Source organism: Nicotiana tomentosiformis, chromosome 1 (genome assembly GCF_000390325.3).
Source record: "Nicotiana tomentosiformis chromosome 1, ASM39032v3, whole genome shotgun sequence".
NCBI classification, from domain to species: Eukaryota; Viridiplantae; Streptophyta; class Magnoliopsida; order Solanales; family Solanaceae; genus Nicotiana; species Nicotiana tomentosiformis.
Genome location: NC_090812.1, coordinates 114,799,994 through 114,818,493, shown reverse-complemented (window position 1 = coordinate 114,818,493; position 18,500 = coordinate 114,799,994). Strand labels below are relative to the sequence as shown.

General features: G+C 37.5%; 1 protein-coding gene across 2 annotated transcripts in view; it reads left to right on the top strand.

Moving 5' to 3' along the window:
* Positions 1–18,500, top strand: part of LOC104106934 (guanine nucleotide-binding protein-like NSN1) — a 191,306-nt gene that overhangs the window by 171,961 nt on the left and 845 nt on the right. Inside the window, exons 2-9 of one of the 2 annotated variants that reach the window (XM_070190036.1) lie at positions 14,404–14,437; positions 14,540–14,784; positions 15,568–15,703; positions 15,824–15,997; positions 16,431–16,654; positions 17,453–17,720; positions 17,849–18,028; positions 18,153–18,364. In XM_070190036.1, coding sequence (XP_070046137.1) covers positions 14,419–14,437; positions 14,540–14,784; positions 15,568–15,703; positions 15,824–15,997; positions 16,431–16,654; positions 17,453–17,720; positions 17,849–18,028; positions 18,153–18,364 — 1,458 coding nt within the window. In that variant the 5' untranslated portion in view covers positions 14,404–14,418. Of the gene's footprint in view, positions 1–14,289; positions 14,438–14,539; positions 14,785–15,567; positions 15,704–15,823; positions 15,998–16,430; positions 16,655–17,452; positions 17,721–17,848; positions 18,029–18,152; positions 18,365–18,500 lie in introns of those variants that run through there. The other variant, XM_009615594.4, reaches the window with a different exon arrangement.

Genomic DNA, 18,500 nt, shown 5'->3' with positions numbered 1-18,500 from the left:
TCATTGCCATAAAATAATCCCATATCGGTAGTCCCTTTTAGATACAACAATATGTGTTTGATTCCATTCCAATGTCTCCTTGTAGGAGCAGAGCAATATCTTGTTAAGACATTAACTGAAAAAGTTATGTCAGACCTTGTAATAATAGAAAGATACATTAGTATACTAATCGCACTAAGATATGGTACTTCGGTACCAAGAAGCTCTTCATTATTTTCATGAGATCGAAATGGATATTTATTTATATCGAGTGATCTCACAACTATCGGGGTACTCAATGGATGTGTTTTATCCATATAGAATCGCTTTAAAACTTTTTTAGTGTATGCTGATTGATGGACAAAAATTCCATCTTTCATATACTCAATTTGTAGACCAAGACAAAATTTTGTCTTCCAAGATATTTCATTTCAAATTCTTTCTTTAAATAGTCTACTGCTTTAGGAAGACCCCTAAGAGTTCCAATGATATTTAAATCATCAACATACACGACAATTATAACAAATTTAGATCTAGATCTTTTTATAAAGACACAAGGACAAATTAAATTATTTTTGTACCCTTCTTTCAACAGGTACTCACTCAAGCGATTATATCGCATGCGCCCTGATTGTTTCAACCTGTATAAGAATTTTTGAAGCTTTATTTAATAAATTTCTTAGAAACTTTAATATGCTTCAGAACAATTTAAATCCTTCAATGATTTTCATTATACGCATATCACGTTTTTCTTGTATTGCCAGATTAAAACCTGAAATGATGATATCCACCACTGGAGAACATGTCTCTATATAATCAATGTCAGGATATTTACAAATCTTTTTGTGACACAAGTCATCTTTATGTCTATCGACTTGACCTTTTTCTGTACAATAATACATTTATACCTCCACTGGCTTTATACTTTCAGGTGTTGGGACTATCCGTCCAACTTCATATTTTTCAGGTGAAATCAATTTTTATTGCGTATTTTTCATTTGACCAATCATTTATCTGTCCAAATTTCATGACAGATTTGAGCTCAAGATCCTCGTCAATATTAATAATATTGAGCGCTAGATTATATAAACAATATCGTCGACGATCATTTTATATCGGTACTACTATTACCCAATAAAGACATAACTTATTGAGATCTCTTTATCTTATTATTTTCAAGTACATGAGCCTCTCCCATGGGGTCTTATGAAGTGTTATGTCTTGGTGCTCTTCTAGAGCACTTGCCTCCTTATTACGACCATCTTGAACATTTGCTCATCTCCTTCTTCAAGAAGTCTTATCTTTAGAATCGATTAGTCTATTATGCTTCATGCATGCCATCGACTATTTTCATTATGAACTTTATTTTATTTAGAGCATTAGCAGTTGAATATGACATTTAGCTTTGGGTCAGCAAATACGGCTGGCAATATTTTGCAAATGAATTATCACTTGAACTTCAAGTTCACATTTTCTCGTATGAGAATCTATATATACTCATAATAATTCATTACATGCATTACTTTTTCAGCTGCCAATTTTTTCCCCTTATTGTTGTGATCACCAACACATATCCCTAGCCTTATTTGGGGATCCATCTTTGTGCATTGTGATGGAACAATTAAATAATATAATACATTCATATTTCTAGATAGAAATTATTTGGTTCCTGACCCTGAACCAATTGTGATAGGGAAAACTTATCATAACTTGGCTAAATGTGTATAAGTGTTATTGTATATTAAATAATAGCTCACATACCAAATTTTATTTTGGCAGTTTTGTTCTCATAACTAATGGTTTAGATATAATTGGAGGTATACAATTTCTGCTAAACCGACTTGTATTTAAACCAGTATTATCAAGATAAATCATCATAATTTATATTCTCAAAACTGTGCTCTAATAATTTGAGCAATCAATCTTGCAAAAGCCAAACTGCAAGTTGATAACAAATGCACATCTGACCATATAATAGATGCATCTATTAAAATCATATAATAGTAAACATTCCACATGGCAGGTGACTGGCCCCATATATTTATCACCTTTTATTTGTTCCAGAAATCAAGGGACTCAATCCCAACCTTAACTGGTATATCATGAGAGTAAGCAGCACAAGAAAATTCTTGAAGAATCTTCTATTTCTTCAATATATGCCAATGTAATTCTCAATTAATTTTTCGCATCATAATTGACCCGGGATGGTCAACCGGTCATGCCAACTAATATTTATTTCAGTAAACCTCTAGTTTACTTGTGACATTATGATTCCACCATCATGCTTATATTTGTGTAGTACAAATAGAAAACAAATCGGGTAACCTTTCATATTTACCCGTAATGATTATAGAAATATGAATATATTTAATATTCCTTTCATTTATAGTCTCAATATGCCAACCACTTTGACTTATACATTTGAAACTCAAAAAGTTTCTTTTGAGACTTTACAATAACAATATCGTGAATAATTTTATTCATTCGGGTAGTAACAAATTAATTTTTTCGAAGCTTTTAACAACTTTTGTACTACAAGATATTTTGTCACATTATTCATATGGTAAATGTCTCCTTCACGAAGAAAATTATATCATAATAAATTGTCTTGGTCAAAATCATCATAAGCAAAATCATTTCTTGCTTTAATTTTGCCTTTAATAACCTTTTATAAGGCACAACAAAAAATATATATTTTTGGCGTATCACATGTACGCGACCAATGACATATTCATGTCACCACACAATAATATTTATTCTCTTTATTTCACTCAAACCTCCCTTAGAGGTGAGTTGTGTGGTATTCATCTAATCATGCATTGCATGTCTTCATTCACTACTTTTATCACATATTGCCACATTCACCTTTAGAAATGGACTGCATTCTCAATGCTTATCACAAGTCACATTCTCTTCAAGGAATGGATCATAATCAGCGGCATAATTTATTATTTTTCATACAAATTTGATGGTAAACATTGCCTTTACATTTTTAAGGACTATTTTGAGAACCCTTATTGTTCTCCTTTTATAATCATAGTGATTATTATTATTTTTTTTATCTTTGGAATGCCCACGTTCATTGTTCAACTATTTATCTTCATTTAGACTTATTATTGTCACGCCCCGAACCTAGGAGCGAGACCGGCACCTAGTGCCTCACCTAACCTAGCGTACCAATTTGCGACTAAGGGACTCTGAACGTATAATGTCATAATTTGGCCATGGGGCCACCTTGCAAGACAATTTGCGAAGCAAAATATAAAACTGAATGGAAACTAGCACTGACTAAACATCAATATAAAGATGGGACGACAAGACCGTCATAACTACTACAACTGACAAACCACCAAAATATACATACCAGGCCTACTAGCCTAACATAGTGCACTAACTGACAGGATATGTCTACAAGCCTCTACTGATGGATATATTATGACCGGAACAGGGTCCCGACCTACCCATAACATATATACATACATACAGAAGATGTACACGAAAACCTAGACCATATAACTCCGAAGGACGTGGAGCTTATCGATCAGGTTAAACTCTGGAAACACCCACTGAGGAGGTCTACCCGTTTGTCTATCTGAACCTGCACGCATGAAATGCAGCGTCCCCAGAAAAGGGACGTTAGTACAAAATAATGTACCGAGTATATAAGGCAATAACATAATTGAAAGTTGAAACTGAACTGATAATATAATAATTGAAAGTAACTGGGAGTCAAAGATGATCTGGAGATATACTTACCTGTTGATATTGACTCAACTCCTTCAATATAGTAAGTAAAATAATTATTCGGCCTTATAAGGCTCGGTATATACAATTGCTCTGTCGTAGTAGGCACGCTCATATGTACTAGGCCATACTAGGCTATGTATCTCGGCCATGCTGGGCTCGCTCATAGACGCTCAGCCACAGTAGGCTCGATATATAACTTACCATCTGATAAGAGGTTGCCCAATAGGGGCCTGCCCATCGATTATAGCTAGATGGTGGTGAAAATACTACAATATTGTATATATGTATATAGACCCTCTATTCTCTTGACTGGAAGAAAGCAATACTTAACTAAATATAAAGTCTCGATAAGGGAGAATACTGTAATTTTTGAGACTAGGATAATGTGAATAAATTCATGAATATGAACTTCTCTTTATGTATCATTATCAAATATATGTAGTTACGAGATCATGCCAAAATGAAGGAAATATTTAGCCTTAACATACCTTATCACAAATCTTTCCAATAACCAAGTTGAACTCGCCTCTTCTCACCTTAATCTACAACAATGATAATAATACTATCATTAAGTTATCAAAGGTACAACTATCGCACAATGAATGACAAGCTTATTTTGTATTAAAACAGACAACACTTCCCCTATAATCCTTACTTCTTCCAAATTCAAGATAACACCAACAATACCAAAAACAACAATAACAACATATATACATTATTTTTCAACCTTGTGTACACCACACAATACTACAAAACAGCCTAACACGCCCCAATATCTTTATACACAAAATGGCCATTGTAGTAGTGTCAACAACCCGAGAATGTTACGACGAACGACCAGCCCAACATCCAGTATTTATGTTGTGTTTCTCCACACCCTTCCTCCACCAGAACTCCACAAAACAATAGTAAATCACGCAGCCCAACAACAACACCAAACAATCCATAAAACAGTCCGCTACAAGTGAATAACTCGAACTCACGGCTTCCAATCACCATCCCGTGAGTTCTTACAAATATAGAACAACTTACTATGCATCTACAGTAGAAAATAATGGATGAAAGAGAGAATTAAACTTACCTTATTTGTTGGATAACTCATCTCGTATCTTGGTTTTTCAAACTCTAGGCTTTACCTCCAATTAGAACTTGAAAGGGAGAGAAAATCAATTGAGGTTTGTGGGAAATATTTAGGAGGATTTTTGCAGAGATTAAGTCTAGTTATTTTGCCCTATTATCAGCCTAATATATGAAGGGGATAGGCTTTTAAAAAGGCCTCTTTGAATGACCAGAACTGACCCAATTTTGGATGACCCGAACTGGCCCACTTTTGGATTCTCGTTTAAGCAAGTAGGTGACAGTCTGCGTAGTCTCGCAAAAATGCCCATATCTCTATACTCCGATATCGTATTGACAAACAGATTAATATGTTAGAAATTAGACTCATAGATATTTAATTTTATGGGGGGAACACCCCATGACTCTAAGTATATTGGGAGAAAATCGCAGTTACATTTGACCCAAAGTTTAGTAAAACCTATGAACGTAACTTGTGATGACTTTCATCAACTTTTGTTCCACCACTCGCTTGACTTCAAAACATAACACACGACTATTATACGAATAACATAACTCATAACATAACCTCCTTATCATACTAAACACCCTGGTCTCACCTCAAAAGTACATGCTATAACATTCTCAACTTGTTGATTTTCGACAAAATATTATTTTCTTCAATTCCTTTAGCTTTTGAACCTTCCAACCCTATTTGTACTTATTGTTCATGATCTTCAATATTGGTAACTTCTGAGGTAACATGATTAACTTGCTTTATATATTTTCAAAGATGATCTCATTTTTTGGGTCCTACATTAGTTTGCTCATGCCGCAGTTTTACGTTCGAAAATATAGGGTGTAACACACAATATTCCCTTAGGAATATTCGTCCTCGAATGTTTACTTTTAGAGACTAAAGAAAAACCTTTTGCCAGAGTTTCCTCTGTACACTAGACTATAACCAACCTACATGCAACCAGAAAAGATACTATGCATGCCACACATGGCCAATGTCTATAAATAACAATATTTTGCCTCACACAGTGGTAAATCATAAATACTGAAAATTAGTAAATAAGAGCTTACCTGATGACCTACTAGCCTGAATAGAGTTGTGTTGTAGCATCCCGTCTCGAGCCATATCTTCAGTTTGAAATATGTGGGGGTATTTATACTTCATTTCTTCCTCCTCTTCCCATGTCATCTCTTCCACATTCTTGCTTCTCCATAAAACCTTCACGGAGGCTACCTCCTTATTTTGTAGCTTGCGGATTTGTCGGTCTACGATGGCAACTGGAATTTTCTCGTATGATAAGTCTTCCGTAATCTGTACATCATCCGTGGGCACCACTATAGTAGGATCACCAATGCACTTCCGTACCATAGATACGTGAAAAATAGTATGGACTGACTCCAGTTCTAAGGGCAATTCCAACTCATAAGCTACTTGGCCCACTCTTCGAATGATCTTATAAGGCCCAATATACCGTGGGCTAAGCTTGCCTTTCTTGCCAAACCTCATCACGCCCTTCATTGGGGATACCTTTAAGAATACCTAGTCATTAACCTCGAACTCTTAGTCTCGTCTCCACACGCCATAATATGACTTCTGATGACTCTGAGTTGTCAACAGTCGCTCCTGGATGAGCTTTACTTTCTCTACGGCCTGTTGAACTAGGTCTGGCCCATGTAACCCAGATTTTCCAACATCAAACCACCCTATCGGAGATCTGCACTTACGCCCATACAAAGCCTCATACGGAGCCATCTGGATACTAGAGTGGTAACTGTTATTATATGCAAACTCAACAAGAAGTAGATGTTCATCCCAAATTCTTTTTAAAATCCAACACACATGCTCGTAACATATCCTCGAGCGTCTGAATTGTGCGCTCGGCTTGACCATCAGTCTGTGGATGAAAAGTTGTGTTGAGATTCACTTGAGTCCCTAGACCTCTTTGAAATAACCTCCAAAAATGTGCTGTAAACTGGGCCCCACAGTCAGATATAATAGATAATGGTACTCCGTGTAGCCACACTATCTCCTTAATATATAACTTTGCATAATATTATGTTGTATATGTAGATGTGACCGGTAGGAAATGAGCTGATTTTGTGAGCCTATCGACTATCACCCATATAGAATCGAACTTATGATGAGAATAAGGTAAACCCGTGATAAAGTCCATGTTTACCGCCTCCCATTTACACGTCGGGATCTCTATAGTCTGCATTAGCCCTACGGACTTCTGATGCTCTGCCTTCACCTGTTGGCAACTAGGACACTGGGCGACAAACTCAGCAATGTTCTTCTTCATATCGTTCCACCAGTATACATCCTTAATGTCATGATACATTTTCGTTGTCCCAGGATAAATGGAGTACTACAAATAATGTGCCTCTAACAAAATCCTGTCTCGTAGCCCTGCTACATCTGGAACACACAGACGACCCTAGTATCTGAGAACCCCATCTCCATTGAGCTATAACAATGTCTTCTTCTACTGCGGAACTCGTACTCTCAACTCGACCAACTCTAGGTCCTCGTACTGCCTTTCCTTGACTTCAGTTATGAGTGGCGATTTTGCAGTGTTTTGGAGTACAACTCCACCATCGTCGGAATCTACTAACCGAACTCCCAAACAAGCCAATTGATGAATCTCTCTAGTTAATTATATTTTCTCGGCCTTTACATGTGCTAAGCTACCCATAGATCGACGACTTAAGGCGTCTGCTACAACATTAGCTTTCTCTGGATGGTAGAAAATGTTAACATCGTAATTTTTCAATAACTCAATTCATCGCCTCTGTCGCAAATTCAACTCATTTTGCTTGAATATATATTGCAGACTTTTATGATCTGTAAATACATCAATATGAACACCATATAAATAATGTTGCCATATCTTAAGTGCATGGACAACCGCAGCTAACTCGAGGTCGTGGGTTGGATAATTCTTCTCGTGCTTCCTTAACTGCCTTGAAGCATACGCAATTACCTTCCCATGTTGCATCAGGACACATCCTAACCCGACACCTGAGGCATCACAATACACGACATAACCCCCTAGACCCTCTTGAAGTGTTAGAACTGGCGCTGAGGTCGACCTATTCTTAAGCTCTTGGAAACTCTGCTCACAAGCCTCCGTCTACTGAAACTTAGTTGCTTTTTGCGTCAACTTCGTCAATGGTGCCGAAAGGGAAGAAAAACCCTATACGAACCTCCGGTAGTATCCTGCTAAGCCTAGAAAGCTACGAATCTCTGTCGGAGTGGTAGGTCTAGGCCAAGATTTCACGGCCTCAATCTTCTGAGTGTCTACCTTTATACCTTCATCCGTTCATCAGATACAATATGCCCCAAGAATGCTACAGTCTTCAACCATAACTCATATTTAGAAAACTTAGCATACAACTTACGATCATGAAGGGGTTGGAGTACCGCTCACAGGTGGTCCACATGATCATCCTCTGAACTTGAATAGACCAGAATATCATCAATAAATACTATCACAAACAGATCTAAAAATGGTCGGAATAGGCTATTCATCAAGTCCATAAATACGATGGGTGCATTCGTCAACCTGAAAGACATGACAAGGAACTCGAAGTTGCCATATCGAGTCATGAAGGCTGTTTTCAGAATATCTTTCTCCCGAACTCTGACCTGGTGGTATCCTGATCTCAAATCTATCTTTGAAAAGAATCTAGCCCCTTGGAACTGATCAAACAAGTCATCGATCCTTGGAAGTGGATACTTATTCTTAATAGTTACCTTGTTAAGTTGCCTATAATCGATACACATCCTCAACGAGCCGTCTTTCTTCCACACAAAGAGTACCAGTGCACCCCAAGGTGAGGTATTGGGCCTGATGAAACCTTTCTCCAAAAAATCTTTTAACTGCTCCTTCAACTCCTTTAATTCGGCATGTGCCATTCTATACGGAAGGATGGATATTAGTTGAGTTCCTTGAAGCAAATCGATACTAAAATCAATCTCTCGCTTTGGAGGAATACCTGGAAGCTCATCTGGAAACACATCTGCATACTCTTTGACTACGGGAATAGACTGAAGTGTAGGTATCTCAGTATCTGCATCTCTAACTTGCATAATCTGATAAATGCACCTTTTGCAATCATTTTCCTTGCCTTCAGATAGGAAATAAACCTACCTCTGGGTGTCGCTGTATTACCTACCCATCAAGGACTGCCTCACCCAGCAAATGAAATATGGCTGCCTTTGCTTGGCAATCAAATGTGGCATAGCAAGTTGCCAACCAGTCCATGCCTATGATAGCATCAAAATCTATCATATCTAGCTCAACTAGGTCGGTTAAGGTCTGACGACTACAAACTGTCACCGTACAACCTCGGTAAACCCGTCTAGCAATAATTGATTCTCCGACCGGTGTAGATACCGCAAAATAATCATTTAGTATTTCAGGCACTATACCAAACTTCCCCACAACAAATGGGGTAATATATGATAAAGTAGATCTTGGGTCTATCAAGGCATGAGCATCGTGAGAGAAAATGGTCAATATACCTGTCACAACGTCTGGTGAAGACTCCTGGTCATGTCGACCCGCTAAAGCATAGATACAATTCTAATTAATATCTGAACTGGAACCTATACCTCTTCCTCGACCTCTACCAGCCGAAGACTGAGACTCGCGCCCTGAAGGATGCACAAACATAGATGATCCTGTTGTTGAACTTGTTGGTTGTGCCATACCCCTAGAATCTCTATTTGGGCAATCTCGCATCATATGCCCTGGATGCCCACATGTATAACAAGCATCAGAACCTGCTCGACATTGGCCCAAGTGTCCTCTACCACAGATGTCACACCGCGGCGGAAATGACCATGTCTGCCTTGAACCTCGATGTCGCTGGTCCTGAATCAGTATAGCGGTCATACCTGTAACCCTGTAACTTAGGTGGCGGAGGCCTAGGTGGCCGTCCAAAGTACTAGGGCCTATAACTACCCTGAGACCTGGGAAATCTCATCCTCTTATGCTGCCCTTGCTAAATCCTCTCTGTACCCTGCTGTCGACCCCTACCCCTTTCTATATTCTAAGTGAATGCCTGAATTCGGGAGATATCCATACTATCATGCAATGCAATGGTGGCACATGCCTCAGTCAACTCTGGGGCTAATCCTAATATAAACCTGTGGATCCTGTCACGCATAGTAGCAACTATGGATGGTGCATATCTGGCTAATGAGTCAAAACAAAGACTATACTCTCGAACTCTCATATTGCCTTGCTTGAGGGCTAAAAACTTATCAACCCGAGCCTGTCGGATCTCCCGCGGTAAGTATTGGTCAAGGAAGGCATCTGAAAAATTCTCCCAACTAGCTGGAGGTGCATCATGTGCCCCGGACCTCTCTTATCCCTCGTACCAAAGGATGGCTATATCTCGGAGTCGAAAAGTTGCTAGCTCAATTGCCTCCTTCTCGGTGGCATGCATAACCCGAAAGATCCTGTAAAGTTGATCTATGAAATCTTGCGGGTCCTCCCTCTGATCTGTCCCTGTGAACTCTAGGGGACTCAAAGCAATAAACTCTCGGACCCTTGAACTCCCAGACCCCTCAGAAGATCCTGCACTAGCTGATGCCCTAGCTTGTTGCTGGATAGCTACAAATTGTGTCAACAAATGCACTGCACTCCTCAAGTCCTTATCTGATAGAAGTGTAGGGGAACTGGATGTGCGGTATCCCTAGGAATCTCCTCAGGTGGTGGAGGAGCCGGTAATGGCTGAGTAGGGGTCTCGCCTTGGGCCTCAGATTGGGACCCGTCTACTGGGGGTACCCTGCTGGTCCCCTCACCTATTGTTGTATCTACTCTCTGGCTAGCCGTAGTCTTCCTAGTCACCGTCATTTGTGTATGCAAACACCAACACGTAAGTTTAACTCAAATTTTCTATAACTCAGTTCTACAACATATTTTAGATTTGAAAGAAGGGTAACCAACTCCTAAATGACTTGTAGTTCCCTGCTTATATAATGTGGTGCACAACACATCTATAAACAAGACCCTAATAGACACGGCTTGTAGACTCCCTATGACAGAAATACTCTGATACCAAGTTTGTCACGCCCCGAACCTGGGAGCGAGATCGGCACCCGGTGCCTCACTTAACCTAGCGTACCAAATTGTGACTAAGAGACTCTGAATATATAATGTCATAATTTAGCCATGGGGCCACCTTGCAAGATAATTTGCGAAGCAAAATATAAAATTGAATGGAAACCAACGCTGACTAAACATCAATATAAAGTTGGGCCGACAAGGCCGTCATAACTACTACAACTAACAAACCACCAAAATATACATACCAGGCCTACTAGCCCAACATAGTGCACTAACTCACAGGATATGTCTACACGCCTCTACTGATGGATATATTATGATCGGAACAGGGGTTCAACCTACCCATAACATATATACATACATACAGAAGATGTACATGAAAACCTAAACCCTATAACTCCGAAGGACGTGGAGCTTACCGATCACGTTGAACTCTGGAAACACCTACTGAGGAGGTCTACCCGTTTGTCTATCTGAACATGCATACATGAAATGCAGCGTCCCCAGAAAAGGGACGTCAGTACAAAATAATGTACCGAGTATATAAGGCAATAACATAATTAAAAGTTGAAACTGAACTGATAATATAATAACCGAAAGTAACTGGGAGTCAAAGATGATCTCGAGATGTGTATCTCCCCTATAATCCTTACTTCCTCCAAATTCAAGATAACACCAAAAACACCAAAAACACCAAAAACAACAATAACAACATATATACATTATTTTCCAACCTTATGTACACCACACAATACTACAAAACAGTCCAACACGCCCCAATCTCTTTATACACAAAACGACCATCGTAGTAGTGTCAACAACCCGAAAATATTACGACGAACGACCAACCCAACATCCTGTACTTATGTGGTGTTTATCCACACCCTTCCTCCACCAAAAATCCACAAAACAATAGTAAATCACACAGCCCAACAACAACACCAAACAATCCACAAAACAGTCTGCTACAAGTGAATAACTCGAACTCACGGCTTCCGATCACCGTCCCGTGAGTTCTTACAAATATAGAACAACTTACTATGTATCTACAGTAGAAAATAATGGATGAAATAGAGAAGTAAACTTACCTTATTTGTTGGATAACTCATCTCCCATCTTGGTTCTTCAAACTCTAGGCTTTACCTCCAATTAGAACTGAAAGGGAGAGAAAATCAATTGGGGTTTGTGGGAAATTTTTGGGAGAATTTTTGTAGAGATTAAGTCTGGTTATTTTGACCTATTATCATACTAATTTATGCAGGGGATAGATCTTTAAAAGGCCTCTTTGAACGACCTGAACTAGCCCATTTTTTGACGACCCGAACTGGCCCAGTTTTCGATTCTCGTTTAAGCAAGTAGGTGACAGTCTGCGTAGTCTCGAAAAAATACTCATATCTCTCTACTCCGATATCGTATTGACAAACGGTTTAATACGTTAGAAATTAGACTCATAGATCTTTAATTTGATGGGTGGATAATCCATAAATCTAAGTATATTGGGATAAAATCGCAGTTATATTTGACCCAAAGTTTCAGTAAAACCTATGAACGTAACTTGTGATGACTTTCATCGACTTTTGTTCCACCACTCGCTTGACTTCAAAACATAACACACGACTATCATACGAATAACATAACTCATAACATAACCTCCATGTCATTTTAAACACCATGGTCTCACCCGAGATGTACATGCTATAACATTCCTAACTTGTCTACTTTCGACGAAACATTATTTTCTTCAATTCCTTTAGCTTATGAACCTTCCAACACTCTTTGTACTTGTTATTCATGATCTTCAATATTGGTAAATTCCGAGGTAACATGATTAATTTGCTTTGTATGTTTTTAAAGATGATCTCATTTTTTGGGTCCTACATTAGCTTGCTCACGCCACAGTTTTACGTACGAAAATATAGGGTGTAACAATTATGCGCCGCTACCACATTCACTTCAAGAATGGAGCAAATCAAGTGGGACAATATTCATGCCTTTTCATGAAAAATGTATTATTTTTCTTTAGTTATCATTATATCATCAATATGGTATAATGAGACTCAAACCTAATGTCTTACCAATATAAAGGCATGTTAGACCATAATGAATTGGGACTCAAACCCAACTCTTATCATCATGGAGCATTAAGACTTGATTCTGATGTCTTACCCTCATGGTGCATTGCGACTTGAACTCATTGAAGTTGATATCATTAATAGCAAATGACAAAAATAATTTCAAATACGAAGGAAATGCTTACCTCTTGAGTTAAACTCTTCATAATGTTATTTGGATATAATCTCAACAATAGACTTTCGTTTACTCAAACAGATATATGAAAATACAAAATAATATTGAAAATTCACATTTGGTCTTTCCTGCAATAAGCTTACTTCAAGATGAAAGTGATGTGACCATAAAATTAAGGAAAAATTATATATCAAACATAATAATAGTACTACTAGTTACCATGCACTTTGTGAAAACTAAATATTATGCTCTCTAGAAAAACAAAAGGATACAGCAGAACCTTTAAGTCAATCAGGGAATCAAAAAAATAGTGGACAAATATGTGTCTACTATCTACTACTATATGCTTTCCATATAGAAATGATTCAACATGTTAATTTGATAAGAATTATCATCAATGAAAAAATGGGTGTAGTACATACTTCTTGTACTAATATTTTATCTTATTAAAATAAAATAGTTATTATTATTATTATTATTATATTATATTTGATAGTAAACTAATATATAATCATTATACCAGACATACTAAAATCATATTATAAGGTAAAATTAACCATAAGCATACATAATAAAGTATAATTTTAATTTTTTAAATTATTTAGTATACCGCATGCCACCTATTATTTAGTTCATGGAAATTTAACAAGGTTACATCCTTAGCAGCCACATAAATATTAATTTTCTAATAACCAGACAATTGCTTATTCTAAATAATGTCACAAACTTATTTCGTTTAAAGCTTGGACTTGTTGCTGTAGCAGAAAGACGTGTCTGTAACACTACATACCTTTTTGAATAAAATCTGGATAATTTTGACAATAGATCATCGAGATATACCTTACCAAAAGTGAAATTCAACCTTGAGGTTAGTGACTTTATGCTGGTAACGTGTTATAAAATTTAGCTCAAAGTAACAATATAGAACAATGAAAAACAAGTTAAGAGATATAGGGAGAAAGAGAGAGATTCTTATTTCTTCTTCATTTGTGTGTATTTTTTTATCTATTATAAGACCTTTATATATGCATAAAAAATGAAAAAAATATGTTATTAAACATTTGAAAAGCTCACGGACGAAGAAACCATAATTTGATTTTTCTTATAAAAATTTTAATTTTTTTTTTCTTCTCATTACAGCTATTTTTTCGGCCCCGAATTTTTTTTTGGTACATACAACCTAAGACCCGACCCGCGTATAATTGACCCATCCTTTTATGTCTGCAGTCCCCCTCCAAAACCCTAATCGTCCTCTCTAAATCTTCCGAAAAAGCAGAACAGCCAAACAAAAATGGTGAAGAAAAGCAAGAGTAAGTACATGAACCTCCATTCCGTTAAATTTTTATTCAGTTATCAGCCAGTCGCAAAACTTTTTTGCAGATTATATTGACAAATCTATAAATGTTTTGCAGAGAGTAAGAGCAAGAGGGTGTCATTGAAGAAGAAGTATAAAATTATAAGGAAAGTGAAGGAGCATCATAAGAAGAAGTCCAAAGAGGCTAAGAAGCTGGGCCTTAATAAGAAATCTAAGGTAGAGAAGGACCCAGGAATTCCCAATGACTGGCCTTTTAAGGAGCAGGAACTTAAGGCTCTCGAGACTCGTCGAGCTCGCGCTCTCGAGGAATTGGAGCAGAAGAAAGCTGCCCGTAAAGAGAGGGTATTCACTTTTCTTGAGTTTAGTTGTTTTCTTGTTTTGCTTGCTTGGCCAGATTGTATGTTACTTGGACTTTATATTGCATCTTGAGGCTTTGCATCGGGTTAATTTTATGAAAAAAGATAATCTTTGTGCTACGTTATAATATTTGATTGATTGTCGATGCTTGAGCTGAAATGTTAAATGAAATTTATGGAAATAGTGCTGTGCTTCTGTGAGTAGTTGATATTTGCAGGCAGCTCTTGATTCTGATATGAAAAATATCTTGGTTTTAAGAATTCTATACTTGATTCAAAGAAAATATAAGGGAATTTGGACCTGTCTAGAAATTTTTAAAAATATTTGAGATAAAAATCTAATGGTATGAATTATGTGAATTCTTTGGATCATAGAGTAGGACCCCCCAGCACCACCACAAAAAAAAGTAAATAAAAGGAATGGTAGAAGGAACTAAGGAGGAAAAGAATGTATCTCACTCATTTTCGGGTAAGATTTACTTTTCTGCGTGCTCAGGGAGTGGCATACTGATTTTTTTTTAAAAGCCTTACCGGAGTGGAGTCAATGACTTAAGCCTCTTTATGAAGGGCTTTTAAAAGGTTTAGGTGGCTACTCCATATCTCAGCCTTGAAGTAGGCAGACAGACCAACTCCCATCTCAATGGTGGGAAAACTCGTGTCTCCTTTTTTTTATATAGGTTTTCTTGCTATTGGGTTTTCGCTTTCCTACATTTTTTGCAGGTGATATTTAGTCCACATGTTTACCTTTCATGGCATTGTTGTTTTCCAGGCAAAGAAGAGAAAGCTTGGGCTGCTTGAAGATGATGATGATGAGTTCACACCGGCAGATATGACTTTAACAAAACGAAATAATTTTGAAGAGGGAAGGCCAAATGATGGCTCAACTTCTTTTGTTAAACATCGAGGTATGCCGAATCTTTCTATATATGTTTGTTATTAGTTGGTTGGCAACGGACATGATAGTGTGATTAAAGGTTTTACTCCTTTTTTCTTTCTTTGATCTTGATGCTTGATTGTTGATACAGATAACTCTGAAAGGGCTTTCTACAAGGAGTTGGTCAAAGTAATTGATGCTTCGGATGTCATTTTGGAAGTGCTTGATGCTCGAGATCCTCTTGGTACCCGCTGTCTGGACATGGAAAAGATGGTGATAAGAGCAGGACCCGATAAACATCTTGTGTTACTCCTCAATAAAATTGGTATCTTTTAGTTCTATCATTGTTAGCATTATCCTGTGTCTGCTTGAGTTTTCGTTTACCGTATTATACTGATCATAGATAGGTACTGTGGTACCATGTGTTTTCGACGTCATTCAGAAAGTAAAGGGTTGTCGGTTGAGTTTAATCATTAGAAGCACAAAGAAGTGGATATTGGTGATATATATATATATATATATATATATATAAATGTAAATGTAAAATGATATCCATATATATGTATATGTGTCTCTACTTTGGCCTTTTGATATAGGTCACTAACCTATGTTTTGGTCGGTTATTTTGGTTCTGTAAATGTTGCGTCAGAGTCTTAGATTAATGATGGTTCATACAATGCCCGGCAGAGAACCTTCGAAGGGGTACTTTTACATGCTTATTTGGATGGGATTTTTTATCTCTTAACTATTTTCTTCAGATCTCATTCCTCGGGAAGCTGCAGAAAAGTGGCTAAAGTATCTAAGAGAGGAATTACCAACTGTTGCTTTCAAGTGTAGCACCCAAGAACAGAAGTCAAACTTGGGCTGGAAGCTTTCCTCAAAGGCTGGTAAGAGTAAGACTAGCAATCTTCTGCAGACCAGTGATTGCCTTGGAGCCGAGACGCTGATAAAATTACTGAAGAATTACTCGCGAAGCCATGAGGTACTTCCAGGATCATCTTTATGGAGTTTTCTATCCAGTTTGTGTTGCAGTTGAGTTCTGGAGAGTATGCCTTGGAGCTTTAACTTGTATACTTTTTGCACAAGGTGCAAGTAACAAATGCATTAAATTGTTTTCTCACACATTCGGTTAATTTCATTTGGATTTCAAATGAATGCTTTTGGTTCACTGTTAACTTCTATTCTATCCTCTTTGAAATTTAAAATCTACAGAAGCTCTTCGATTTTGCAAACCTAATTCTCCATCCTCTCTTACAGTCTGGACATTTTCAAGTCTCTTATCTCTATCAGTTGTTTGCATGTGTTGGGTGTCTCTGAATGTGTTATAAAGAGAACTTTGCTTCTAACCATCAAGATGAACAAGGAGACATTGAAATTTGTTATCAGCATCAAGAAGTTTTTTGAGCTTCTGTGGCAAAGTCACTTGCACATTACATTGTCTTTACAACCTTGAATTTATCGTTTGATAAAACAACCTTGAACTCATCGTATGTGCAGCGCATTTAGATGCATTTAGGTGGGTACACCACGAAATATTATACTTATCCACTGTCGGTATGGGTCCTTTCTAAGGTAAACTTATGTTTTTTGATGCAAGAGATGTAAGGTTTTGGAGGAATATAGTAAGATGAGGAAGTTTAAAGTACTTCATAGACCTTCGGTTTGTGTGGAGTTAATTAACCAGCCCATTCAGTTGCCTAGTTTAGTCGGTCATGCTATTTAATTTTGCAGTTTGTTTGAGTTATTGTGTTGGTTTCCCACTAATGGTAATCCCTTGCAGATCAAGAAATCAATCACTGTAGGAGTCATTGGTCTACCAAATGTTGGTAAAAGTAGCCTGATTAACAGCTTGAAGAGATCTCACGTAGTCAACGTAGGTGCTACTCCAGGATTAACGAGATCCTTGCAAGAAGTCCAGTTAGATAAGAATGTTAAGTTGCTGGACTGCCCTGGGGTTGTGATGCTTAGGTCTGCATCTGAGGATGATGCATCTATTGCTCTTCGAAATTGCAAGAGGATAGAGAAGTTAGACGACCCAGTTGGTCCTGGTAATTGGATTTTCTTTCACATTTTTTTTTTTGCTTCTGATTCTACTCTTTCAATAGTATTTACGTATCTGAAACGATTTAATAAAATGGTATTGATGTTTCTGACTGTTAGTACTATGGGTTTACAGTGAAGGAAATTCTCAAACTTTGTCCTGAAAGAATGTTGGTTACCATATACAAGGTTCCTACCTTTGATTCAGTGGATGACTTCCTCCAGAAAGTTGCTACAGTTAGGGGTAGGCTTAAAAAGGGAGGAATTGTTGATGTTGATGCTGCAGCAAGGATCGTTCTGCACGACTGGAATGAGGGTATGTATGAATACTGTCAAGTTTACTTTGAAAGAATTTGAACTTCCAAAATATGAGCGCATTTCACGCTCATAGATGAAAGCACTGTATTATTAGAATCTGATGTCCCATTGACACATTCCAGGGAAAATTCCATACTACACCTTGCCCCCAACCAGGAATGAGGGGGAGCATTCTGAGGCCACGATAGTTTCAGAACTTGGAAAAGAATTCAATATCGATGAAGTTTATGGAAGTGAATCCTCAATTATTGGAAGCCTGAAATCTGTCAATGATTTCAACCCAGTTGAAGTACCATCAAATCGCCCCGTTAACTTTGATGAGAACATGCTAGAGGTAAGTTATTTCCCCTTTATGCTTCTGCAAATACTATTTGTATTTCATTCCTGTGTATGCTGTAATTCCTGTTCCCTTGATCATTTCTGAACTTCAAATGTTATCAATTTAAGATGAAACACACCTAGTTGTGATC